At 35.8% G+C, this 27,968-nt stretch overlaps 2 protein-coding genes across 6 annotated transcripts in view; one reads left to right on the forward strand and one right to left on the reverse strand.

Moving 5' to 3' along the window:
• The window catches only part of SPRTN (SprT-like N-terminal domain), a 50,616-nt gene that overhangs the window by 8,610 nt on the left and 14,038 nt on the right, over positions 1-27,968 (forward strand). For 2 of the 5 annotated variants that reach the window (XM_003767836.4, XM_031966902.1), the window contains exons 3-5: positions 2,319-2,447; positions 4,356-4,629; positions 8,590-10,421. In XM_003767836.4, coding sequence (XP_003767884.2) covers positions 2,319-2,447; positions 4,356-4,629; positions 8,590-9,059 — 873 coding nt within the window. In that variant the 3' untranslated portion in view covers positions 9,060-10,421. Of the gene's footprint in view, positions 1-2,318; positions 2,448-4,355; positions 6,155-8,589; positions 10,422-18,617; positions 19,186-27,968 lie in introns of those variants that run through there. The other 3 variants (XR_002770136.2, XM_012547983.3, XM_031966903.1) reach the window with 3 other exon arrangements.
• Positions 25,322-27,968, reverse strand: part of EGLN1 (egl-9 family hypoxia inducible factor 1) — a 68,053-nt gene continuing 65,406 nt past the window's right edge. Inside the window, exon 5 of the mRNA XM_003767835.4 lies at positions 25,322-27,856. Coding sequence (XP_003767883.4) covers positions 27,792-27,856 — 65 coding nt within the window. The 3' untranslated portion in view covers positions 25,322-27,791. The remainder of the gene's footprint in view (positions 27,857-27,968) is intronic.

Here is a 27,968-nt window from a genome sequence, read left to right on the forward strand (position 1 = left end):
GATATCTTAAAAGATAATGCTTTCGTCTTTAAGGGACTGTGAATTCATTGATTATAAATGCTTCTTTAACCTTAGTAAAGCAATATTTGTGCTTGTTTGTCGTCGTTCCCCCCCCCAAAAAAAAAAAAAAAGACATAATTTATTAGTTACCCTTGGAGTACAAGCCTTTTCACTCTTAGCTAGGAGATACTAGAAATGACAGAAATATTTTCTGTCCCTGATTCCATACTTTTGTCTGGTTTAGTCAGATCTACTAGAGCTTATGTTCCAGTGGTGTGGCCTTTGAGACCCCAAGATTACTCATGCCCTAGAGACTAGATTTGAAATAGGGTGAAAGTTGTGGACCATATTCAATAAATATTAAGTCAATTGAGTTGAAATCTAGACATTTGTGTGTGTTTAAAATATATTTAACTTGATTAACAGGATATGGATGAAACCTAATTCACATTGGAAGTTTGGAATGACTCAAATTTGTGATCTATTAGTATTAAATAAGCCTTGTTTCATATATGACATATTTTGCATAACTACCTAATAAAAAATTTGCTCAGCTTTTTTATAGTTGATATATAGTTTTCCTTATGGTTTTTCCTCTATACACATCTTAGTGCCTTTATACTGGCTTTCACCAACATGTGAAATGTCCTTCCTTCTCATCTCTCTCTCAGAATTCCCTAGTACACCTCCAAGCTTATCTCAGGTGCCATTTTTCCTCTTCTCTCCTCCTCTCCTTATTTCCCCTCCCCTCCCCCCTTTCCTCATATATTGTTTGTATTCTTTTTATCCATTTTTTTTTTTTTCTATCAGGAAGGCATAGATAGAAGCTCCTAGAAAGAAGAAACTTGCATTTTTTTTTTTCTTTGTATTCTCAATACTTGGCTTATAGTAGCTACCCAGTCACACCTCTCAGAATTGCCATTGACATCAACTTGAAAGATTTTGAAAAGCAAATTATTATAAGATTTCATTAATCTTATCAAGCAGGTTTATTTATAAGTTAAGACAAGTTACAGTTAAAGTGAGAAATTACATCGGCACACAAGATATGGAAAGTAACTTCAACCTTATTTTCTACCCCCGAAGAAGGTAACCTCCCATCTCTACAAATTTTTTTGCAGAGATATAAATATATAAATTGAAGGCATTCTCAGAAGAGTTATATTGATAGGAAAACAGAAGCATTTTGCCAGCGATTTTCAACAAAAGACCACATCTACTATCTTACCATTGACTAAAAGAAGTTTATTTTTTTCTGCTTTTTGTTTATTGATTATAGAAAAACAATTTGAATTAATATAACAAATATTATCTTGCAGTTTCTTTTATAACAAGGTCTCTGATTCATATCAAAATCATTTACTTTAAAAGATTTAAGAACAGAAATAACTCTGATAATAAATATCAGGCAAAGTATAAAGCAGGGGATAAGTGCGCAACAAAATTATTCACCATAGTGATGAGAGTTCTGTTTAAGGAGATTACCTTTCAATCTTGAGGTCTTCCAGATTTCCCTGCTTGTAGATGAAATATTAGTGATCAAATCAAACTCCAAAATATTTCAGTTATCTCTTTGAAGAAATCTATAATTGCTCACAGGAGTTTGATCTATTCATTCACACAAGAAGAACCAGATAAATGAGAAATTGCTAATAAATAAATTAGTCTGTTGCTCAGATTTCAACAGCTAGGTGAATGATCACTTAATAGAGCTTATTTACCAGTATATGTGTTTGGGACAGACAATATATTCGTGGAATATAAACAGCTCAGAGCTGAAAAGAGCAAGGAGGAAAAATGTGGATTACTTTTAGAAAATTGTCAGTGCACTTTTACTGACTTCAAGCTTTCCATAAAAGCACTGTCTACTTTTTTAATGCAAATATCTTGTTGGTAGTGGTATGTAGCAGTAAAATATGGCTTAGAAGAACTAAAAATAAATGTCACTTAAAGATCAATGGAAAGGGTAGGGGTAAGGTGGGTGTATGAATTCTAGAGAGAAACAGGAGGAAAAGATGTGATCAAAGAATTGTATGACAGAAAGATAAGATGGACAGGTCATGAATGACTAGAGTATTTTACTGGTATACTCCCAGTGTCAGGAGAAAGCAAAGGAGGCCTCTCCAGCATGTTGGAGATCTGTAAATACATATAGTGACCTAACAGTGTTAGGAGTTTGTAATTTCTGCTCACTGCCTTCCTTCAAAAAAAGAAAAAAAAATTAAAGCACAAGCATCATCTTGATTTAACAAATTACTTTTTCTGCACTTTACTCAAAAGGTCACAAGTTAAGTTGATTTGCTTTTATCCTGTTTCAGACACTATTACATGAAATGATACATGCATATTTATTTGTCACTAATAATGATAAAGATCGGGAAGGTCATGGTCCAGAGTTTTGTAAACATATGCATCGCATCAATCGCCTGACTGGAGCCAATATAACAGTAAGTACACCACCCTTAGGAAATTCCATATTTGTATTTATTTAGATATCTCATTAATTTTGATAAAATTCAGTCAACTAGGTCTCTTCTATTTATAGGCCAAAGAATTGAGAAATAGAAAAGTTGTGGTTTGTCAAAGACCTTGCAGTAGAATCAGTGGCAGAGCCAGAAGTATGTCCTTATACTTTTGTCTTTCATTAGCAGATGAAGGCTATGTATTTTATTCCATACAGTTTTCTTAATGGAATAAACACACATTTCTGTTTTAATTGTATTCTCGGGTATTTATGCAAATTTCACATCCAAAGTGAATGAAAATCTTTTCATAACAATTATATTTGTTGACTTCTAAGGGCAATAAGGATACATGATGGAGAACAGAACATGCCAAATTGCTTACTTTTATTCACTCATCTGCCTTAATTGTAATCAGAGTTAGTTCCATAATCAAGAAACAAGGCTGGTGTTGAAAATATTTGATCATCTAGTATCCTCTCCTAGGTACTCTTTAGGAAATAGGAACTAAAGACAAGTTCATCTCTATTGTGATTCAGGTAAGTTAGGGTGGTGTGATTTTACTGCTATTATCATTGCTTGTTTTCCTCTGGTATAAAGTATAGAGTGAGCCAGATATCCATGAAAACCTCAGATATATACACATGCATACATGAATATATATTGGAAGGAATCTAAAGCAAATGTAGCATTACTGCATTTGCCAACCTTATCTACTTCCTTTTGGCACTAAATTTTGGATCCTATAGTCCATCCTTTCTTTGATAATTAATTTGTAAGAATTCCAAGTATAGCATACTAAAAGAGGGAGCAGTCCTGAGTTCTTTCCACATCTTTTTTCTTGGTACTTTCTTCTTCCCAAGATCCACTATGTTTAGTGCAATATGAATTGTATTAATGCTTGCTGAGTAAATGAAGTTTGATTTTGGGAGGATAAGTGGTTGCAATGTTTGAATAGTCAGGAATAGGGAACAGAGATTGCTGAAAAACAAAGTTTTTAAAAATTCAGCTCTCCTCAAATTAGGGAAATGGTTATTCTGAGCAAAACAGTAAACAAGCCTTTCTGCCATTCCCATTGCCACTGTTCTGTTACATGGAAAGAAGCAAAAAGAACATTTATTTGTTATAGAGAATTGTGTGCTACAGTGATTATTAGAAGCATTTAGTCACCCAGAACTTTTTGTTACAATAATATTTTTTGTTTGATTCTACCTCTGATGATAACCAATTTAGTGTTAAGTCAGTCTTTATTTTGCTTGGTCCATGAGCTTTTCTTACCTTAAGTTTTGATAATTTTCTGTCTGCTGAAAGTGATAGAATTCAAAGGTATTAATATATTTCAGACTATGAGTTCCAAGAGGATAAGGGAAATTGTGTTTAATCCAAACTTTGCCTCTATTCTCCCATCTATTCCAAACACCCAACACAATTACGTGAAATATGTTTAATGAATTGAATGATTCAAACCAAATTTCCTTAATTTCATTCAGCTCAGAAAGGATTAAAGTAGTTTCCTCTGTTTATATTTAAGATTCATCATTTGATAGAAGTTAAAACCTTCATCTTTTCGATCCAAAATTAGACTATTTCAGAAGCCCAGGGGAAACTAAAAAGATGAACTATTAGTCTTAGAATTTTATAATTGAAAGGAATTTAGATGCTATTTAGTTTAGTAGGTTTTTTTTCATTTTACAGATGAAAATGAAGAAACTGACAGAGTGTCAGACTGTGGGAGTGTCAGTGCTGTAGACAGGGGCCTGGGTTTTCTAGCTCTTTCCATTATACTGTGCTGCCTTCTAGTTTCTAATATGATTTCTAAAGCACAGTAGGGTGTTTTTGCAAAATTGTTGTTAATGTGATGGATAAATGCTAAAATGTTTTCTTTTAATGCAGGTATACCACAGCTTCCATGATGAAGTGGACATATATCGTCAACATTGGTGGCGTTGCAATGGGCCCTGCCAAAACAGAAAACCCTACTATGGTTATGTGAAACGGTCAATGAACAGAGCACCCTCACCTAAAGACTTCTGGTGGGCTGAGCATCAGAGAACTTGTGGAGGCACGTACATAAAGGTCAAAGAACCAGATGGCTATTCAAAAACAGGCAAGACGAAGACAGATCTAGAAAAACGGCCAAACTTGGGGACGAAAAGCAAAAATAAAGGTACCCTGACCTTCGTTCTTCTGCCTTTCTCCATGGCATAATAATAATAGCTGCCATTTGTATAACACTTTAAGGTTTGCAAAACTCTTTACCTATGTTGTCTCAGTTGATCCTCAACACCATGAGGTAGGTGCTTACCTCCATTTTGCAGATGAAAAAAACTGAGGCTCTGAGGCACAATTTGAATTCAATCTACCTGATTCCCAAATCTGACACTCTATATCAGAAAGGTAGTATTGTTCATAGTATTTATTGTTATTCAAATAGCTTATAGCTTAATTTTAGTATGAGTTTTAAGTAGTTATGAAAATATTTTAAACTTCTGACAGAAGATTCTAGTTTTCATGAAATGATAGGGTAATATTACTCATAGGAACAAAAATGAAAAGATTTCCGATTTATATTTGTTTTAGGTTTCCTTCCCTATCATGCCTTTCATTGAACAGTACTAACACTTATGAGGAAACAGGAGGCAAAAAGAATATCAAAATAAGAACAATAATTCAATTAGCATTGCTAGAATATGATATCTGTCATTTAGATTGTGCTCTAATGAGGGAGTTTTACCTTTATTTGTATCTGCATTACTTTGCACAGTGCCTAGCACATGGTAAGGCCTTAATAAATGTTTGATGATTTATTTTTTGTCTTAGATGGAATAGATATGTAATGCATTTATTAAACACTTGCTGTTTGTTAAGCCCTGTACTAAGTTCTGGGTGAGTAAGACAATCCCTGCCCTCAAAAAACTTATCTTCTAACAAGGGGAAGCACCACTTAAAGAGGAGCTGGAAAGTAAGGGGTAGCATGAAAGTTAGAGAGGAAATATCGTGTTTTGGAATTGATGACTAGAAAGTGAGGTGGAGGCATGATTTCATGAAAGATATGGCCCTCAGGAATAAGAACCCAGAATGGTTTTCCTGGGTATAGTCCAGATTTCTAAAGTTGATGAAGATCAAAATAGAGGTAGCATAGCTTAGAATTAGGGGCAAGCATTTTTCAGTAATTTTCTCTTTTATAATTTTATTCTGTACTTTGATATTATTCTCTGTTGATGTTTTACTTTTAAGGAAGCAGAATTGCATTGATTATTTCCCTCCCAAAAAAGGATGCTTCCTTATAAGGGACATCTTTGATTTGTGACAAATTTTAACTCACAAATTTTGAGAATGAATATGGTATTGGACACTCTGGGTTTGAGTCCTGGCTCAGCCACTTAGTAGTTGTGTGACTATTCCAAAGGCTCTATTTCTTCATCTATAAAATGGAAATGATACTATCTGCTCTGCCTTACAAAGTCAAATAAGGTGATATGTGGAAACTATTTTGTTATAAGAAAATTTTTTATATATGTATGGTATTATTGATAATAATTATCAAATTGGAAATATGTTCTATGAAGAAACTCTACTTCCTTTTTGTGAGAGGTAAATGCCATTTGGATAGGAATGTACTTTGCCTTTAAATCAGAGGTGAGGAATCTTTTTTCTGCCAAGGGTCAAAAAGGCATTATAATTATATTATAATGTTATATGTATATATTATATGTAATGATAATATAATAATAAAATAATGTATAAAAGAAATTATATAATAATTATAATAAAATAATAATAAAAATTATTATGACATCATTGATACTTGATATTTATACTATCATTCACAATTCATACAAAATTAATCCAAACTCAACTCAAGCAGTGGGAAGTCGTTCTATCTAACTTTGACCTCATCATCACCTGTGTTTTCCTTGGCAAATGATTTCGTGGGCCTTATACCCATGTTCTTGAAGTTCCCCACCCCTGCACTAAATAGAGGTATAGGAAATCTGCCCCCCACCCCCGAGGCATTTGGGGTTAAGTGATTTGCCCAGGGTCACACAGCCAGGAAGTGTGTTAGTGTCTGAGGTCAGATTTGAATCCAGATCTTCCTGACTTCAGGACTGGTGCTATACCCACTATACCACCTCGCTGCCCCCAGTATAGGATATTATTTAACACAGTCATGAGACTTGAAGATATGATATAGTGTGGATAGTAATGTCCCACCAGAATTCAGCATAGACATGCTCCTGTTAAACACCAGTAATTTTCGTAAAACATAACATTAGGTGAAAAGACATTATAGGAGACTTATTCATAAGATCATAAAGCTAAAGCTAGAAGCTTAGAATCTTGCTTTTCCATTCACATTGTATAAATCTCATACATACTTATTTATGTATTGTCTGCTCCATAACCTGCCAAGCATTCCAACTCTACTGCAGAGAGCACAATTCCATGGGGCTGGCCACATGGTCCAAATGTATGCTTGCTAAAAAAGACTATTTTATGGAGACTCAGACAGGATAAGTTCTCACAAGGTGACCAGAAAAAGCAATACAAGGGCACTGTCCAGGTCTCGCTTAAGAACCTAGAACTGATTGTATGAAATGGGAGACATTGGCACAAGACCACCTAGCATGGCGTGCCCTCATCAGAGAAGGGGTGCTCTGTGAGCAAAGTGGAAGTGAATTACCTCAGAAGAAATACAAGATGCTCAAAATTAGAGATGCTAGCCCAGATGATCACAGGGACTGTTGGTGTCCAACCTGTGGCAGAGCACTCTGAGCTCCTATTGATTGGTCTGATCAGCCACAGTCGGACACACTGTAACTTGACTCTTAATAGCAACAACCAGCCAGAAACTCCTTGAAGGCAGGGATTGTTTTTGCCTTTCTTTGAATCCCTAGCACAGTGGTTGATTAGAAAAGAGTTGACAGATCAGTCTTAACACTTTCAGTTCTCAGGTGAGAGACCTGAGGTCAAGGATGATGAAGGGCCCTTGCCCAAAGTGATTCAGAGTAATGACCAAAAAAGGCAGGATTTGAACCCAGGTGCTTTACCTTCATAGCCATTTGTTTTTCATTGTACGACATTATCTCCTTAGTTCATTAGGAGCTACATGATAAATATTATAGCACAGTGGGTGCCCTACTACAGTACACACTACAAAAGCTTAAATTCGGTTTTTACAGATGCCAAACTTAGACTTTATTATGGCAGTACCGACTTCCCCTTGTCTCATGCCAGATGTCTCTTCTGGCAGGTGGAGAAGTGACGTAAAAGAGGGTTGTGTTTCCTGCTTAGCCTCATCAGGTCCATGGTGTGCAAGAGCCAAAAGGCTTTACAGATTCTTATAAGGCTGTGCTGATGATCTTCATACATTTTTTGGTTTTGTTTTTCTTTAATGGCTCACTATAGTCCCCTGGAGGAAAAGGCAGTGATTTAGAGCAAAGTTTCTTATAATTGAGTTAAAGCTCCCATATAGAACTGAATTTGGGGGTCATGAAATTATGATTTATTACTAGTAAATGTTTGGTTAAATATTTTATATACCTATATACCTGGGGCCATGTAAAAATTTCTTAGGCAAAAAGAGGTCAGCCTACAAACTACACTGATGTAGGCCTAAACCTGCCTGGGAACCGTTGTTTAATTAACACTAGTATGAAAGGCATTACATCAGATATTTTTTCACCACTCAGGATGGAGGAAGAATTGTATTTCTGGTATTTAGTTTTTCTTTGAAGCTTTGCTATGTTATAAAAATGCTTAGGTAGAATATATAAAGAATATTTTTTACAAACAGTGTATGACATACATATATATTTCTTATGTATAAATTTCTGTCTCATTCTCTTATTCCCCCCCTTTTTTTTTTATCAGTGGATTTGTATCTGTTCCACAGAGAATTGCTCCTAGAGAAGGGGACATTAAAAAAAAAAAAAAAAAAAAAAAAACTTACCCCTAAAAAACTTTCTAAGAAAATTCATTTTTCCTCCTTTAACAGCTTATTAATGTGGAGCTCTACTTCATCAACAAATATAGCCTCTACATTTTGAAGTATTTTGAAGCTTACAGATATTCCTAGTTTTAAGTGAATGGAAACAACCTTATAAGTAATGACCTTCTTTTGCAGGTAAACCAAAGGAAGGGGGGAGCCAACTATTGAGTCCTTTCAGTGGAAAAGGTTATCTCCTGGGAGGAACAAGCAATGTATCATCACTTGGGAAACTCATCAACCCACCTGCCATTAATAAAACTCAAGAACTGCTTAATCAAAACTGTCCATTGGTTGCCACAAGACCTAATCATAAAAATGAGTTGAAATCAAATTCATCTCGAGGAATTATCAGCTCTGAAGATAAACCCCCCACTAAGAGACCCAAAATTGAAAACAAAACTGCTTTTGCAAATTTTTTTATCAAGAAAGAGCAAACAAATAGCATGTGTACAAGTAGAAATGATTCAAAATGCAGTTCATTCCCTGACACCTCGTCTCAGAATTCCAGTGACCTTGCACAGCAAAAAGCAGTGAGCTGCCCTGTTTGCCAAACTCAAGTTTTGGAGACACAAATTAATAAACACTTGGATTCCTGCCTTATGTAAAAAGCCAAAGAGTTGGAAATGTCTTTGGGAAACTAATTTGTCTTAAGATAGCAAAAGATCAGTTCATAAGTGTATCATGCTAATTAATCAGGAAGTTAAAAGTGTTGTGAATAATAAAGAAGTATATTATATATATGTAAAGATTATAAAATTGAGATGGCTCTTTCTCTGAGCTCCAAAGAAGATTCTGTATTTTTTCTATCAGAATTTTGAAAAATTCTAACTGTATGTAGATGTCCCAGAAGTCTTCATGTAACTTTGAACAGCATATACAGTGGTGACATAGTTCACAATTTGTTGATTGAATTTTATTATTTAGTTTGCGGTTATTAACACATGAATAAAAAGGATTTTAAAATATGTTTAAAATAACTTGTTTTTCAGACGTAAATCTATTATCTGTTTTTATCAAATGATACCATTTTAAAATTGAAATAGATACATACATAGACACACACACAAATGTTGAAATCCTTTCAATGGAAAAGTTTATCTCCTGGAAAGAACAAGCAGTGCATCCTCACTTGAGAAACTCATCAATCCACATATCATTAATAAAACTCAAGAACTCTAGAACTGTTTACTCAAAACTCTTAACTGATTGCCATAAGATTTCATCATAAAACTGAGTTAAAAATAAAATTCGTCCCATATAGCTCTGAAAATAAATTACCAAATAAGAGACCTAAAGCCAAGCTATAATATTGAGATGCTGTCTAAAAAGTTGAGAATGGTTTTTAGAGTTGCAAATATGAGGGGGGGGGGGGGGGGAGTGAAGTTTAAAGCACCTTTTTGAACATATCTAACTATAATTAACCTTCACATATTAAAAAAAAATTGTATCTTGAAAGGTTTTTTTAAACATTGTAATTCTTCATTAGTATTTTGTGACGACAGAGCAAAATGACTAGATTTCAGGCTTAATTGAGGTCCAGGTCCAGAGATAGCAAACTGACTTAATTGCAGTTGCCTGCATATTGCTGATTGATGTTAAAAAAACTGTGTGGTAATTACTAAATTTAGTTAAGCTAAGGATTTTAGCTTTCATATGCATAAGGAAAGGGCTGCTTTGTTGATACCCTCAGTAGAAAATAAAAGACAATATATTATAATCTTTAAAATAGAATTTTTTTGAGGTACATTGTATAGTTCTGTCGGTTTGTTTTAAGAAAAATTTTCTAGGTTCTAATGATGAGACTAATAATTTTCTAATAAAGTTTACTTGAGAACAGACTGGGTATAAGCTACTTGAAAAACTAGTATTTTTTTCTGTGGGGAAGTGGGGAAATGTTCTAATATAAATATTGGAATCCACATCAAATTAAAAAGCTTTTGTACAAACAACTAATGCAGACAAGATTAGCAGGGAAGCAACAAACTGGGAAAAAATCTTCACAGTTAAAGGCTCTGATAAAGGCTTCATTTCCAAAATATATAGAGAACTGACTCTAATTTATAAGAAACCAAGCCATTCTCCAATTGATAAATGGTCAAAGAATATGAACAGACAATTTTCAGATGATGAAATTGAAGCTATTATCACTCATATAAAAGAGTGTTCCAAATCACTATTGATCAGAGAAATTGATCAGAGAAACTCTTAGATACCACTATACACCTCTCAGATTGGCTAAGGTGACAGGAAAAAATAATGAATGTTGGAGGGGATGCGGGAAAACAGGGACACTGATAAGTTGTTGGTGGAGTTGTGAATGAATCCAACCATTCTGGAGAGCAATCTGGAATTATGCCCAAAAAATTATCAAACTGTGCATACCCTTTGACCCAGCAGTGCTACTACTGGGCTTATACCCCAAGGAGATACTAAAGAAGGGAAAGGGACCTGTATGTGCCAAAATGTTTGTGGCAGCCCTGTTTGTAGTGGCTAGAAGCTGGAAACAATAGATGCCCATCAATTGGAGAATAGTTGGGTAAATTGTGGTATATGAATGTTATGGAATATTATTGCTCTGTAAGAAATGACCAGCAGGATGAATACAGAGAGGCTTGGAGAGACTTACATGAACTGATGCTGAGTGAAATGAGCAGAACCAGGAGATCATTATATACTTCAAGAACGATACTGTATGAAGATGTATTCTGATGGAAGTGGATTTCTTTGACAAAGAGACCTAATTCAGTTTCAATTGATCGATGATGGACAGAAGCAGCTACACCCAAAGAAAAAAAAAAAAAAAACACTGGGAAATGAATGTAAACTGTTTGCATTTTTGTTTTTCTTCCCGGGTTATTTTTACCTTCTGAATCCAATTCTCCCTGTGCAACAAGAGAACTGTTTGGTTCTGCACACATATATTGTATCTAGGATATACTGCGAAATATTCAACATATATAGGACTGTGGTGGTTTTCTGGAGGCAGCCTTAGTTTCAGTTACAATCAATAATTACTCCAAAATGCAGCCAGCTGGTAAAAATGCAAAAATTTCTCCTTCCAAATTAGCCCGGTTAGTTGAGAGGCCTATCTCTCTGCCTGGCTCCAAGAGATCTTGCAGCTTTGTCTTTGGCTTCTGCCTCTGCTTTCTTCAGCCTCCAGCTCAACTCCGACTTGTGGCTTCTCAATCTCCTCCACTGACTCCTCAAGTAACTCCCCAAAGTCCAAGAGCTCCCTCTATATATGTGATCTCCCAAAGGTTAACTCCGCCTTCTGGAGGGAGAGGGATTCTGGGTTATCTCCTAAAGTGCTCTCTGGCCCTAAGGGAGGTGTGAATTTGGATCTCATACTAAGCCCTGAACTCTCCCAAACGTGTGAACTCCATTGAGTACTTAGATACTTATGAGCTCTCTAAAGGTGTGAACACAAGCATCGTTTCCATCAGTATTAGCAACTTATCACCTTGTAAGGATTTGCTCTAAAGTGTGAACCAATAAGCACTGTATCAATTCTATTGAGTTAACACCAGGATTCTGACATCACCCTTGAGTTTTCACCTTGTTTCAAGTTGAGTTGACACTAGGATTTCAACATAGGCCTGCTTGCCATCTAGGGGAGGGGGTGGAGGGAGAGAGGGGAAAAATCGTAACAGAAGTGAGTGCAAGGGATAACGTAGTAAAAAAATTATCCTGGCATGGGTTCTGTCAATAAAAAGTTATACTTTATTTTTATTTTATTTTTTTATTATAACTTTTTATTGACAGAACCCATGCCAGGATAATTTTATTTTTTTTATTATATGTTAAATACAAAAAAAAAATAAAAATAAAACTATAAATAAATAAATGTTGGAATCCACAAAAGCACTACTTTAAAGCCTTATTGTGTTGTAGGATGATCTTGAGGTTCTTGAAGGCTATGCAAGCACAGGACAGAACCTTAACAGGTTCTCCAACATTAAGAAGAGGCATCTAGGTGGTACACCAGGATAGGGTGCTGCATTGGGAGTCAGGAAGACCCGAATTCAAATGTGGCCTCAGATACTATCTCTGTGATTCTGGGCAATCCACTTTACTCCTGAATCTCAGTTTTGTCACTTGTAAGCTGAGAATAATAATAGCTCCCATCTCCTAGGATGATGAGGATAAAATATTGCAAAGTACAATGTAATCTTAAAATGCTTATCTCAGTTGTCTTCCATCACATCTACGGATCTCTTCCATCTCATTTTCCTCATCTCAGTCTCTTCAGACTTTTTGTTTTTAATTTCTCAAGTCTTCAATCTTCCCTCTTGTTATCATCTAGTATCAAATATATAAACAGTTGGTTCTTGAAAGCCTGGTCCCCAGCTCCCTTTGCAGACATTCTTCCTCTTCACGTGCTCCGTGAGCCTATCAGACTCTGGTATTTCACAAGATACACTCCGTCTGCCCCCGTCCCTGGCAGGAGAGGCGGCTGGAGCCCGGCAAATGGAGATCCAGGAAGGCCTGGGTTTGAGTGCCACAGGACTCTCGAACTGCCAAGAAGTTGCTGAGCTGCGGTTAGAGAAGGTCCCCTTCCTGCTGTTCTCTGTGGCGGTAAAAACTTGCCCTTCCGCCCCTTCTGCAGTCTTTTGCGGGGTCATCATCTCCTGCCCCTCCAAGGGGAGCATCCCTCCCCATGTTTGGATCTGATCTTGGCTGTCTCCTGTCATTTATTTTTGGCTGTTAAGGGGTACACTGGGCAGCGCTGGGCTAGGAGTTGAGAAGACAGGAGTTTAAATCTCAGGACAAGGGCAGTGTGACCCTGGACAAGTCACCCCACCCTGTTTGTCTCCGCTTCCTCAGCTTAAAGTGAGCCGCAGAAGGAAAGGTGAAGGGGAACGGTATCTTTAACAAGGGAACTCCAAGAAGTCACAACTAAACAACCTCAAAAATCTCTGGTATTCCAGCCCTATGTTCCTAACTTGCTATTAGATGGCTCCACTTGGAGGTCCTGTGGACATGTATTCTCATCTCCCCGAGCCCTTCCATGGTCTAAACTTCATCATCCCTCCGCTGGGCTTTTGGGAAAACATCTTTCTTGGTCTCCTTCTCATCTCTTCCCCTCCCTTGTTCTGCTGGTTTTCAGTCATTTTTTGTTGCCCCATTTTTTCTTGACAGCCATTTCTTCCTCCAACTCATTTTACAGATGAGGAAACTGAGGCAGGCAGGGGTAAGTGGCTTGTCCAGATCATACAACCAGTGAGTGTCTGAGGCCAGATTAGAACTCAGGAACAGGGGTCTTCCTGACCCCAGAGGCTGCCCTCTTCCCCTCTGCTCTATTAAGGGCAAGTCTGACCATGTCACCCATCCTTTAGTACCTTTAGGAGTTACCCTTTTTTCTTTTTAAGATATATAATACAAACTCTTAGCATTCAAGGTTCACTGAAATCTTTCCATAGCCTATCTTTTCACCATCTCTCCCATTATGCAGCTTCTGGTACTCTGTGTTCCAGTCAACCTGTAATACCAGTCCAAGGTTTTTTTTCCCCTAAGTGTCAGGTAACCCTGCCTCTGCCTTCCTGATTCTCCGATGTCCTTGTTTGCTACTTTATATGTAGTGTATCCCTCCAGTGCCAGAAGGCAGCAAGTTTCAATTTTTGTGCACAGTAGGTGCTTTTTATGTGTGTGTTGAAAAGGAGACCTCAGCAACCATAAAGAAATTAGGTATGTTTGCTAGCTTTCATTAACAAAAGCTATCCTGACCAGTGGTGCTGGTTGCCTGGTGAGCTATTTATTGTGAAAAGGATTTAGAAGTTTCAAGTAATTGTGATAAAATTATGATTGACTTTTTTCAAACTATTTAGAACTGAACTGCAATAATTCAGGTTTTGAAACAGTAATTTAAAAAAACATGTTTCAAATATTCATGACAGTGAAGAGTGGAAATGAAAAATAGTTTGAAATATTTTTTGAATTAAGCCATCCATAGTAAATATTTCATGTACTAATTTTATATAATTTTTTCTACTTACACCAAAATATTTTCAAAGAAATGTCATTTAGAGGTGCCACCTATATTCAGGCTATTTAAAGTGTACTAAGATTAATAAATCAATTTAGCATATATGTACAGTAATTTTTTCAATCCCTTTGCTGCTAAATTCCATATTTTAGGAATAAGAAAATGGATCCTATATAACAAGTTAATTATATTGGAGGAAAAATCAGGAGAACAAGAACAATGCTTTTATTTTTATACTTTAATAATCTTGGTAGATGAACTAGCCTGAATTCGGGTCCCCAATGTTTAGCAGTGCTTGACCAGTGATAAGTGCTTAATAAAAGCTAAACAGTGAATACCAATTACATGCACACAAAAGTCCCTATCCTCAAGGAGTTTATATTCCAATAAGGGAAGACCCAGAAAGAAAAGGTGTTTTGGACTGGGAAGTCAGAGATAAATGGTGATTTCCCTACTACTTCAATTCCTTTACTGGGAATGATAGTGTGAATTTTATTCCTGTTCTCAGAGCTGGGAGAGGGAGGGAAGATGACTTCTACTGGCATATCATGGAGATGTAAAAATAAGTATATTTCAGAGGGCTGACACCTAAAAACATCTTTGGAAGGTTTTTCTGCCTTTCCCCATTAGACTACTCTGCTCAAGTTATTTTAAATTATATGAGATAGATGATTGGTGAATCAGAAGAGCTGATTGAACCCAGAGATAACTACCCCTTCTTTTTCTGAAATATTCTGTGTCAAAGGCACCACCATACTTCCAGTCTCAAAACCTCCTTTTCTCCCTTTCCAATCTATCCTCCACTCAGTTGCCTGGGGTGCCTTTCATTTAACACAAGTCTGAATATATCAGCTCCTTTCCCAATTTAATAACTCTAGTGGCTCCTTACTACTTTCAGAATCAAATATTATGTTCTATATATCAAATAAATATTCTGTTTGGGAATTAAAGAACTTCAAAACCTAGTCCTAATCTACCTTTCCTGTTTTATTACACATTATTGCCTGTGGGCTTCCCCTCTCCCTTATATGATCATCCAGCTAAATTAGTTTTCCTACTATTCATTTACAAAACTCCCATATCCTACTGGTTTCCTTTTCTCTCCCCACTAGATCTGGAATTTACTCCCTACTCACCTCTCTCTTCAAATATTCATCTTCAAGATTCACCTCAAATGCAGTCTACATTTTCTTTATCCACCTACTTGTTACATACAGTAGTAGCATCTACCTTTTCCAACAAGTCACCTTGTATCTATTACATAGATATATGACAAATATGCACATGTTGTCTTCCCTGGCTAGAATGTAATCTCCTCAAGAGCAAGGATCCTTTTATTTTTCAGTCAACCAACAGGCATTTATTAAGTATCTAAATTCAGCTGTCCTCAAACTACGGCCCACAGGCCAGATGCGGCAGCTGAAGACGATTGTCCCCCTCACCCAGAGCTATGAAGTTTCTTTATTTAAAGGCCCACAAAACAAAGTTTTTGTTTTTACTATACTCTGGCCCTCCAACAGTCTGAAGGACAGTGAAGTGGCCCCCTATTTAAAAAGTTTGAGGACCCCAGCTACACTTTTTTAAGTGTACTAAGCACTGTGCGAAGCATGGGGGATACAATGAAAGGCAACACGGTCCCTGCTCAGTATGAGACAATATACAAATAGCTATGAATAAATAAGGCCTATGTAGGAGAAACTGGAGAGAATCCTAAAGAGAAGGCATTAGCTTCAAGGGGATCAGAAAAGGCTCCTTGCAGAGTGAGATTTAGAGGAAGCCAAGGAAGGATTCCTTCCCTGGAAATTGAGAGGAGAGGGATTAATTATAGCCTTGCCTCTTAACATTAACTATATGGCCAGGGGCAAGTTAAGTCACTTAGGCAGCTAAGATTTAAAATAATAGAAATATTGCTTATCTGTATCAGGTGAAATTTCCATTTTAGAATTTCTTGATACTATTAAAATGACTAGTTCAGGCAAAAATTAAAAGGCCGGTATCTTATTTATTTACTACACTTGGTTGAGAAATGTAAGGAGGCCTCTAAAGGAATGGTTTAATTCTCACATATGCTGACTAGTGCCTGCTTTTATATTATACACTGATAGTAGTCTAGAGGTCTCTGAGTTAATTGAATATTAAGTAGAATGAAGCCAGAGAAAAAAGGCAACAAGTAATGTCTTTTTACATAGACATTATAGATACGTATAATGCAATACAAAAGATACCTATAATATCTATGTATCTATTTAGACTTGGCATAAATAGAAGTGATTTACCCATTGCCCTTTCTCTGTCCCCCTACTTTTATCCCCATCAGAAGCCTAGTGCTTCTGGGAATGAAAGATTCATGTATGAGCTTTCAATTCCCTCTATCAATGAAATCTTAAGTCCTGAATTTGTCCTGAATTGTATCCTGGCTAGTCCCTTGTTTGAATTCCTTCTTGCATACTTACAAGGTGTTCTACCAGACATTCACAAGCTGTCCTTTGGCCTGGAATGCCCTCCTTTCTAGTTAAGCCATGCTGCTTCTTTTCTCAAAGATCCTTGAGTGCTATATACTTCTTCCATGAAATCTTTTTCCATCCCCCAGTGGGAAGTTTTCTCTCTCCCTTCAAATTTTCCTAGATCATTTTGGATCTTTCCTTTGTCCCCAGTCTACCTTAAACTATATTTATGTGAAATTGTATTTTTTGTGATAGAATAAAAAAATTCCTAGAGATTGTGGTGGAGGTAGGTTTTTTTTTTTCCCCTTGGTATTCCCAGCTTAGCAGTATTTTGCACAGTTAAATATTTATTGTACTGAATCATAGATGGTGATACTCATCAGTAAAACTCAGTAAGAGTTTGTTCAGGATGCATCGAATTGATATTAATATATTACTGTCTGTCTATGTTATGTAGATGTGGTCTAGGTGGAGGGACTTTTACCATTTCTCTTTACCTTCACCCCTAAAGTGCTGTATTTTGGAGGGACAAAACAGGAGCTATACCAGGCCTGGAGCCAAGAAGACCAGAGTTCAAACCCAGTTTTATTAGCTATGTGACTTTAGGGAAACCACACAACCTTCACCTATTTCCTAATCTGCAAAATATGGCTGATAAGAGTGACTACTTTCCAAGAATTAAATAATATTTAGAAAGCACTTAACACAATGCCCAACACTTACTAGTCACTATATAAATGTCAATTATTATTAAAATTAAGTATGAAAAAACCTTAGTAAAAGTTCTTTCTTCCTAAAAATGTTTAAGAAACTGACTAAACTCTTCTTTAAAGAAAGGAGTCTCCAATTAAGTAAGCCAAATCTTGATCTTAAGAAATAAGATTTGCCAGCAGGTCTGAAACCCTCCCTAGTAAATTTCCAAGAAAAGTAACATATAAATTGGAAAACTGGTTAATACTTCAAAGTACACATGACAAAACTGTTGAACAGCCTACGTAAATAATATGTAATTCTTGATTAGAGCTTTAGCTGCTGTCCATTCAAACATTAATACTTTTTTTGGGGGGCGGGGGGGGGGGGAGATGTAATCCATAAATATTTGAAAAATAAAAGGATTGGAAATATTAATGGTACTCACACCCATAGGATTTCAGTTAAATGTGCCAATATCATTAACTTAAGAGCCACAGATTTTTCTTTTGCCCAGTCTAACCCTCTATTTTAATATAGCTATTGGCGTCCTGGAGGTGTTGGAGTTAATACCTCTGTAAGCATCCTTGAATTAGACCTACTGAAATGTGTAAAACTTCAGTTTAACACTAGGTGGTGCTCTTAAGAAGTTATTTTTATCTTAAGAGGAAATGCAAAATGTCACTAAATGCATGGGGGAGAGGGGAGAATTGGCCAAGAATCAGAAAAAGAATGATCGGTTATGACCCTTAGAAAAGAAAGCACAGGTCAGTCTCAAGTCTTAAGAAGGGGAAAAGCAAGCTGAGAGTCATGTGCTTGTCGAAACAGACAAGGGAAAGAAGCTTCTGACCCTTACTATACAGATCTTGATCTTTTCACCTTTCTGTTAAAATAAAGGCACTCCATCTTGTAATGATGCAAAGCGATGATAAAGCCCAGTAGGAAATTTTCCATATTAAACAAGAATTGTTATTTCCTCCTATTTTCATATTTTTAGTACTTTATTTCAAACTTTTTTCCCCTATTTGCTTCCTAATCTTTTTTAGGTCAAACTAAAAGCCCCATAGGACAGGAATCTTCCTTCTCCATTTCTACACCATTTGCACGGAGTGCAAGGTACCATATGAATTTTAAAACAAGAAAAAAAGTTCCCATACATCTCAGGCCTTCAAAATAATTCCAAAATACTGGATTCTCTTCATATCTTTTTGGAAGTAACTACTGTTCTGCACTGGAGATGTGTTTCATCTACTACAAAGAGGTAAGCAGTATTTGCAAAAACAGCTTGATATAGTTGGGTAGAGCAGTGACATTGGAGTCAGGCACTTTGACTCATCTCGTACCACAGATAGCTCATCTGTTTAACCATGGGGAAAGTCACTTAACCTCCCTGTACTTGTTTCCTCACCTGTAAAATAAGGAAATAGGAGCTGATGTCTTAAAGTGCTTTTCAGCTCTGAAATATGATAATTCTACCTAAGAGATGTTATCACACGTTGATATAGATACACAGATGGTTTTGTTCAGTGTTGCTCAACTGTTATTGCCTACAAAGTGGTCTGAAGTATAAGAATTCCATCTTCTGTAGCCCTTTTCTCTAAGAAAGCCATACTGCTGCCTTAAGTTTCCAGCCATGCCCCTTGATATACTCTTCCTTCCCCAGTAAAGAGACTGCACTCATTCTTCCCAGTATTGCCATTAATGTTAGGCATGTTATATTGGGCTCTATATATTTTGTGAATTACAACAGCCTTTCTGAATTTAGTGTGAGATAGTGGCAAAAACATTTTCAGAGTCCTAAAAATTCTGTTTACTATGTGACTAATCCTGAAAAAAAATCACAACTGGGTCTGTTTTTCTCATTTGCAAAATGAGAAAACTGAATTGCATTAAAACCTCTATGCTTCCTTTGATCTCTTAAATCTATGATATTGTATGTAATGGAGATGTGCCTTTAAGAAGCAATAATATGAGAAACATGATTTAGCTTGTAAAATTTTGATGTAATCCACTACACTGAATTTCACTTGGTTTTCCTACCATACCATAACAGGTTTAGAAGCCTATCTTAAAGTTAGGGAGACTTGGTTTCATATCCTGCTGATTCAGTGTGTAACAAATAGGGGCAAGCTAAGTGGCCTAGTGCCTACAGTGCCAGGCCTGGTGTCAGGAAGACTCATCTTCCTGAGTTCAAATCTAGTATTAATCATTTACCAGCTGTGTGACCCTGGACACGTCCCTTAATCCTATTTGCCTCAGTTTCCTCATCTGTCAAATGAGCTACAGAAGGAAATGACAAAACAGTATAGTAGTATGTTTGCCAAGAAAATCCTAAATGCAGTCACACATATAACTGAACTACAAAAAAACTTAGACATATCATTTAATATTTAAGTGCTTCAGGCAACTCTTAAGTGTTCCATTCCAGAAGAGCAGCCCATTTTCATTAGTAGAGGAAGTTTTCCCTTCCTGGAGTTTAAATGAAACCACACCAGCCACTTGTTATCTACTGAATGTATATACATACACACATACCTGACAACAGAGACAGCTACTTGGGGCTGGAAAGGTTGGCTGGTTTTGTGAAGTTTTTTTTTGTTTTTTTTTTTTTAATTTCAATTAATTTTTTGTACTTACATAGCTGATGTACAGTAAGAATTTGCATTTGAAAAGTTGCTTCCAAACAATGACTCAATGGATTACATGAGCTTCACAACTATGATAAAATAAATCATCTCCCATTTTTCACACTAAAATATCTTAATAGGGAAGATAAATGACCAGCCGATCACATGGACATTCTACAATAAGGCCAGAAACTGTGAAAGTTTCTGTCCATGTCTTTATTAGACTTTTCGTTTAGACTCCAAAGTGTTAAACTGAATTTCAAAAGCACTGATCCAAGGGAATTATTACTCAACAACCCTGTGATGTTTATGAAGGTCTAAAAATCTCAAAAAAGGCTTAACTGCATAAAGAATACACATATTAGAGACTTATGAATCATCTAAGTGATTTCCCTTAAGATCATTTCCATGTAGTGAAAAACTACCAACCTGACTCCACCTCTAGGTTTGCTATAATAAAAATTCTATTACTGATAAGAGCAGCAATAAACATCATGTTCTCATCTCTCTGCCTCTTCAGGAATACCAAATATAAAGTTATCTGGGTCACAGCCATAAGGACTGTTTCCACTCTATCTTAACAAGTTAACAAACATTTATTAAATGCCTACTGCATTAACACATATGTATTAATTACTGGAGATATAAAGAGAGGCCAAAAAACAGTTCCTGATCAAGCAACGTGCAAATAACTATGTACAGCAAGTTCTATGTAGGAAAAAAAATCAATGGTAATGTTAGTGATGGTACTACCAATAAAAGAAAGCAGAAGTGCTTCTTGCAGATGATGATAATGTAGCTAAGGCTAACAGGAATGAAGGAGGGAGAGACAAGGAGAATGCCAGGGAAGATGTCAATGAAAAGGCAGAGTGACAAAATAAAATGTCTTATTTGAGGGGGAAAAAAGGAATCTTAAGTGAAGGGGCATAATGTGTAATAAGAATCGAGGTTGGAAGAGGACAGATAAAGGGCTTTCAAAGCCAGAGGATTTTGCATTTGATCCTGTAGTAAATAAGAAGCCACTGGAATTTATGGAAGAGGGATGGTTAGACTTGCACTTTAGAAAGATCACTTTAATAGCTCAATGGATAGTAGGGGAGGGGCCAGGGGGAGATTTGAGCCGGATGAAGATTTGTAACAGGGTAGGAGCAGTGTCAAAAAAAAAAAAAAGGAGGCATCTATCAAGTGATTTGACAACAGACTGTAGTGGGGTAGCAAGTGTATAAGCCGGGTGCCTGGGGGAAATGATAGTACTCTGTTTCGTAACAGAAATTTGGAAGAGAGGACGGTTTGGGGAAAAAATAAAGTGTGTTCAATATTGGACATGATTAGTTTAAGATGTCCATGAAGGTCCATTTTAGTTGAGGAAACTAAAGGTTATGTAATTTGATCAGGAATTCTTGAACATCTATTTCAGTCTCCTGTTACAGCAGCAAAAGTTCCTGTGACAGACTATGATTTCTTTAATGATTATATTATGTACAACTCTCCAAGATTAAACTCCCAGGTGAGAAAACTGCTCAGTTCTGAGAACTGTGAAAAAAAGATGCTTTTTTTATAATTGAGAGATACAACCCAGAAAAACTGCCTTGATATTTTTTACGTTTTTTTTTTTTTTTTTTGACAGTGATGTATAGTTTAGGGAAAATGAGGTTTTTATGAAATTTAGTGCTTAAAGGGACCTCTAGTCCACTAAATTTATAGAACACATAAATGAGACCCCAAATGATATGGGTATTTTGTAACAGAATCCAAAGATATATGACTGACCTTAGGACTTTATCTTCCAAGAGTAAACACAGACATTTTTTTCTATGCCTTAATCTGTTGCTGATATGAGACCCTTAAAGCTAAAAGGGAGCCAGCCACCTTTAGGAGAAAGAAATGGTCTGAAATGTCAATAACAGTACATCAAGCTGCAAGGACTTCACATTTGTTTTCTTGTACACAGGAAACTATTATAAACTATAGTCATTGCTTGAAGCTCTAGTTTTTAATATCTGTTTATATCACTGTGATGAGTAATGGAAAGTTGTTACATTTAAATTAACAGGATATAAAGCTCTTAACCACTACTTATGGTCATTATTGGTTTCAATTTAGGTATAGGCTAATCCTAGGGATTCTACTGAAATAAATGTTAATGTTCAGAAAACACATTGTAATGAAACCAATCTTCCAATTTAAAAGACTGCCAGCAATGCTGTCCAAGAAATTCAAGAGTAGTCTGATAGTGTTTTTCCCCTTTCCTTTACTCCTTATTCTGCATGTTCAGTCTAATAAGTTTCATTTCAATATATTGAAAAAAATGTTATTGGTTATATATTTATTGGTAAGGAAATGGATGAAAAAAAAGTCTTGCCCATTTTTAATGAAGAACAATTAAAAACCTCAAAAGTTAATTTGGTTTGTTATTTTAAATAGGAAAAACTATAAAGGAGTGTTTTAAAAAATCAATTGAGAATGAAGGCTCACTAGGACCATCCATGTAGCTGGAACACCAAGTTTTCTCTCTCCAGTGCACACTGGTATCAGAGGAACAAGTGTGTCTCTTTTCCCCTCTAACTATTTTGTGAAGCAGCCCCCTGTTGTGATACAGGAACCACCTGCTAGTGGCTGCTGGAGATCTAACTCAGACCTGTAGAATGGTTTTTTTCATGTGAGAGGATGATGACAATGCAAGGAGACAGAGGCAATGGCGTTCTTTGACCCTTCTCCTCTTCCCTCTTGCCTCCAATTTATTTCATTCCCAATCCACAAGGAATATTTGTGAAGGCTGCTTTGCAGCTCCTTCAAGTGTCATGATTCACAGCTGTGGAGGCTCTTGGAGAACTGACCTGTCCCTTCACTTAGGCATGGTGCCATTAATCTAAATAACCTAATTTAGCTGATCCCAGGGGTGGTCATGATGAGACTTAAGAGACAATTGAGAAAGTTATCAAGCTGTGCATACCCTTTGATCCAGCAGTGTTACTACTGGGATTATATCCCAAAGAGATTATAAAGAAGGGAAAGGGACCTGTATGTGCACGAATGTTTGTGGCAGCCCTTTTTGTAGTGGCTAAAAACTGGAAACTGAATGGATGTCCATCAGTTGGAGAATGGCTGAATAAATTGTGGTATATGAATATTATGGAATATTACTGTTCTGTAAGAAATGACCAACAGGATAATTTCAGAAAGGCCTGGAGAGACTTACATGAACTGATGCTGAGTGAAATGAGCAGGACCAGGAGATCATTATATACTTCAACAACAATACTACTATTATGATGACCAGTTCTGATGGATCAGGCCATCCTCAGCAACGAGATCAACCAAATCATTTCTAATGGAGCAGTAATGAACTGAACTAGCTATGCCCAGAAAAAGGACTCTGGGAGATGACTAAAAACCATTACATTGAATTCCCAATCCCTATATTTATGCACACCTGCATTTTTGATTTCCTTCACAAGCTAATTGTACAATATTTCAGAGTCTGATTCTTTTTCTACAGCAAAATAACGTTTTGGTCAGGTATACTTATTGTGTATCTAATTTATATTTTAATATATTTAACATCTACTGGTCATCCTGCCATCTAGGGGAGGGGGTGGGGGTGGGGGTAAGAGTTGAAAAATTGGAACAAGAGGTTTGGCAGTTGTTAATGCTGTAAAGTTACCCATGTATATATCCTGTAAATAAAAGGCTATTAAATTAAAAAAAAAAAAAAAAAAAAAAGAGACAATTGAGAAACAGATTAGGATGCTCTTCCAAGCCTCTAGCCCCTTTTGTGAAATAAGGATGCAGGAAAGTAAACACCAAGCAGTGTGACAAGTCATTGTGAACTACCATAAAACTGAAAAGAGAGGTACAAGGGAAGCTTGGCTCCCCTGGATCATTGGAAGCTCTCTATTGGATAAAGTCAGGAGCAGAACCAATACAATAAAAGGCTTCAGAAATAGAGATGTGCAGTTTTTGAGCTGTGACACAGGCTGCTAGGAATTGTTGAAGATGTACTATTCCTTTGGGAAAGAGAACAGAAGATACCTTCCAGGAGCAGAAAAACTACAAGCAGTCTGGGCTGGAGGCTGAACAGTACAAGGTAGGACAAGGACCTACAATGGGTCAAGGATCTGTGACATTTGTTGCGAGGAAAGAAGAATTTCAGGAAGTATAGGCTATAGAAAAGAAACACTGCATAAAATTTCAGAAGAGCAAGAAACCCAAGGAAGATGAACAACTGCCAGAAACCCCTGACTAGAATCTTATGAAGGGCAGTACCTCAATAAGTGTTAGAGTGGCTCAGGGTTATATACATTTTCTAAGGTCTTTTGTGATGTGGATTCTATTTGTTTCCCTTAACTTATAAATTTATTAATGTTTGGGGGCCTTGTCAATATTACTAAAGGAAGCTGTGGGGAGGAGGGTGTCCAATAATCAAGTTCCCAGATTAGTAATTATCTAATGAGAGCAATAAATAAGAAGTTTTTCAAAGTATCCTTTCTATCAGGAGAAAGTCTTTGTTATAAGGGTTTTATACAGTATTAAAATTTGTCAAGGACTCGTTAGTCTTTCAGAAGTCCACCATACAAATTCTTACCACAAAATAAAATTTGAAAATATGGCTTGTCCATGCAACCTAACTCTTACTTGGTTAATAGGTAAGTAAATATGAAGTAGTTTTATATTTTAAAGTGTACTATGGAGCACCAAGAAACAAATGTTTTAAAAAAATACTATCTAGTAATTATAAAAATCTTGTGAAAAAGCCAAAGATAATTTTGCTTTCAAAGAAAAACAAACACTTAAGTATCCAAACATTGTGCCTGTAGGCTCCTTTTCCTTCAAACATAAAGCTTTAGAAATATTACCCCATGGGGTGGGTTTTTACTAATATACTACTCTTTAAAGTATTTCCTGTTATCCAGCCTTCAAAAATGAAAAACAAAACAAAAAACACTAGAGACTAAATTTACAAATAATAATACAAGTAATTGGACTAAGTCCAAATGGGCAATACAGCAATATAAACACCTATAAACTACATCATGAAATAAGTGTACTGGCAAGAAAGTCATTAGGATGATACAGTCTTTTAAAAATAACAAAATGACTTTTGAGAATAAACCACCATATAGTTTTCCAAGAACCTTTATACATCCGTTTAATTAGATTAGCTTTACAAGCAATTTGAGAGCTCGTTCATAATGAAACACTGCTTTTCAAATTACATGACTCTATAGGCAATTTGTAAATGAGTCCTGAAATTCCTTGCCTATTATAAAGGTCTGTGTTTTACAGCTGGTTAATATCATGAATAAAAATAGTATTTTGAAGTTTTATCTTTAACCAGGATTAAACACAAACAAGTCATGAAAATATTTTTAAAAGTCCTACTTAGTGACAAGTTAACTGTCCCACTACCATGAAATTTTAAGAAGATAGTGAAAATATGGCTGCCCTGAATTGTTGATGTTTTCCTAATGATTTATAAAAATGATGGCGCATACTTTAAAAAAAATACACATCTGTGTTAAATCTGTCTGGCAAGCACTACACAAGAGATCAGATTTTGGTACTTTGCATATCTGCATAAGTATACATTAGAATTACAAAGGGGTTCACAAATTAAAGGCCTTTTCTGTACACATATCTAAAAAATAAAATTCAAACATACCTCCCATCAATATAATATGACTTCTGATAAACCTAAAAAAAAAAGTAGTGCTTTGTAATTGTGGTTTAATGCAATGCACTGCACTGCACACCAGACCAGATGGCAAAAACAACTTGCACTCCTGGGTCAGGCTGGCAGAGGCACTTACAGAGGAGGTGTTGGGTCAAATTTATGGAAAGGGAGGGAGGGAAGAGGACAAAATGGAATACATTTGGTAAAAACAACAATAATTCTGAGTACAAGCTAGAATTCTTTCTGCAGTTCCCCCAAGTAAGACCACAATACTGAATGTTTACCACCACCCCAACTTCCCACTGTCAGTTTCACTAAACAATTAAATTTTTTTTCATGTTTTACATGAACAATAGCAATCTTTTAATAAAAATTACTGAGCTTTCCATAGAAAAGGTTTCTAATTGAATACAAACTATACAGATGCTAAAATTGTCATAAGTTGAAATATATACAGAAATATTTCTGTACACTCACATTGTTTTGGCAAAGGAAATCAAGGACAGAGATAGAAAACTTAAGTGGGCAGGTAAGTGTACCCATAATTTGAGAGTGGATACGGCCCTGTGGATTTTGTTAATGAGCATAGGAAAACATTTAAGTCCAAGATACCTATCCCAATTCATTCTTTAAATAATAGAAGTTTGGGGAGGTCTTGTGTGATTTAGTAACATTCCCTCTCTTTCTGAAAAGTAAAAAAAGAACACCAAAACAAAAACCAAAGCATTTCGACTTTCTTACTAAATGTACATCTTTTTTGTAACTGATCAAAAAGGCCAATGTTCTGTTTTAGGAATTCCTCAACAGAACAAGAATCTGAAGATTCATGCAACATTAAGCCTGTTATGATGCATTTCAGTCTTACTGTCCACATCATTTGTTCTTGATACTATATAACAGAATCAAGGTGCTACTGATCTGCAGATCAGATGGGACATTTAATAGGAAGAAAACATGGATAAATCTAAAAGTTTTAGGAATAAAGACATTGAAGAAATTTCAGGATATATCTGAAAGTCTAAGAAAGCCCCCCCCCCCTTTTTTTTTTAAATCTTGAGGAACTTGATGCTGTGTTCCCAAAGCCAAGGATAACCTGGATATAGCCTCAAGTTCTGTGCCAGTTATTTTATTATTATTATTGTTTTAAAATTTTAACTTAAAAAGATAAAGCCCTTCCCACTCTGGATTTAACTTGTAAAACATGAACTAAAATAAAATAACTGATAGTAGAAGAGTGATTTTTTTTTTCCTGTTAAATTTAATTAAGGACAAAGTAAAAAAATACAGTAGCAATCTTTAAGAGTTCAAATTAGTTTAAGATATGACTACAAAAGAATCTGATTTTTAGCTGGTAATTAAAGTGCTCCTTTTCTGACTTTAAATGTAAAGTAAATTAAAGTGATCTTCAATTACTGGCAACTATCATTAAATTAGGTCTTTTAAGGGCAAAGGATAACAATATGAAGAAGTTTACAAAAATAGATTGATGCTATTTTTGGAGAATAATACTGTAATTTGTACTCAATTCATTTTGATAAACTGTACCTGGTCATATAAAAATTACCCCAAATTCAAATTTGACTATATAAAAAAGAGAGAGATGAATTGGATTCAGCTGGATGACAGGTCTGGCAAAATATAATAATGAAAAAATTCTATGTAGGGCACTTATTTTATGTCCAGATGTATATGTCATTTTTAATTGCTTATATTCTTCAAATAAGCAGTCACAAGTTTGGAGTCAGTCACACAGTACAATGCCACAGCAGTCAAAATCTTCTTTTTGATGCAACACAAAAATGTTGTTTTGGTTTCCATATTAAAATGCTGATTTGTTGTCAATTTTCCTTTATCCCATTTATTCAAGTTCACAAGTTAATAAACAGCATTGATGTAGGTGTGTTGCTGGATCAAAGACTCTATAAAACGTCTTTCCCAATTGAATCAGAAGGTTTATTAAGTTCAACCCTCACACCTTTTTCACCTGCAGAGAGAAAAAGAAAGTATCAGTTTAAAAAAAAAAAAAAAAAAAAGCAACCACATTTTACACCTGGCTCAAGAGTTACTTCTCTACATTTTATTCCTCAGTCACATGA

Source organism: Sarcophilus harrisii, chromosome 4 (genome assembly GCF_902635505.1).
Source record: "Sarcophilus harrisii chromosome 4, mSarHar1.11, whole genome shotgun sequence".
NCBI lineage: Eukaryota > Metazoa > Chordata > Mammalia > Dasyuromorphia > Dasyuridae > Sarcophilus > Sarcophilus harrisii.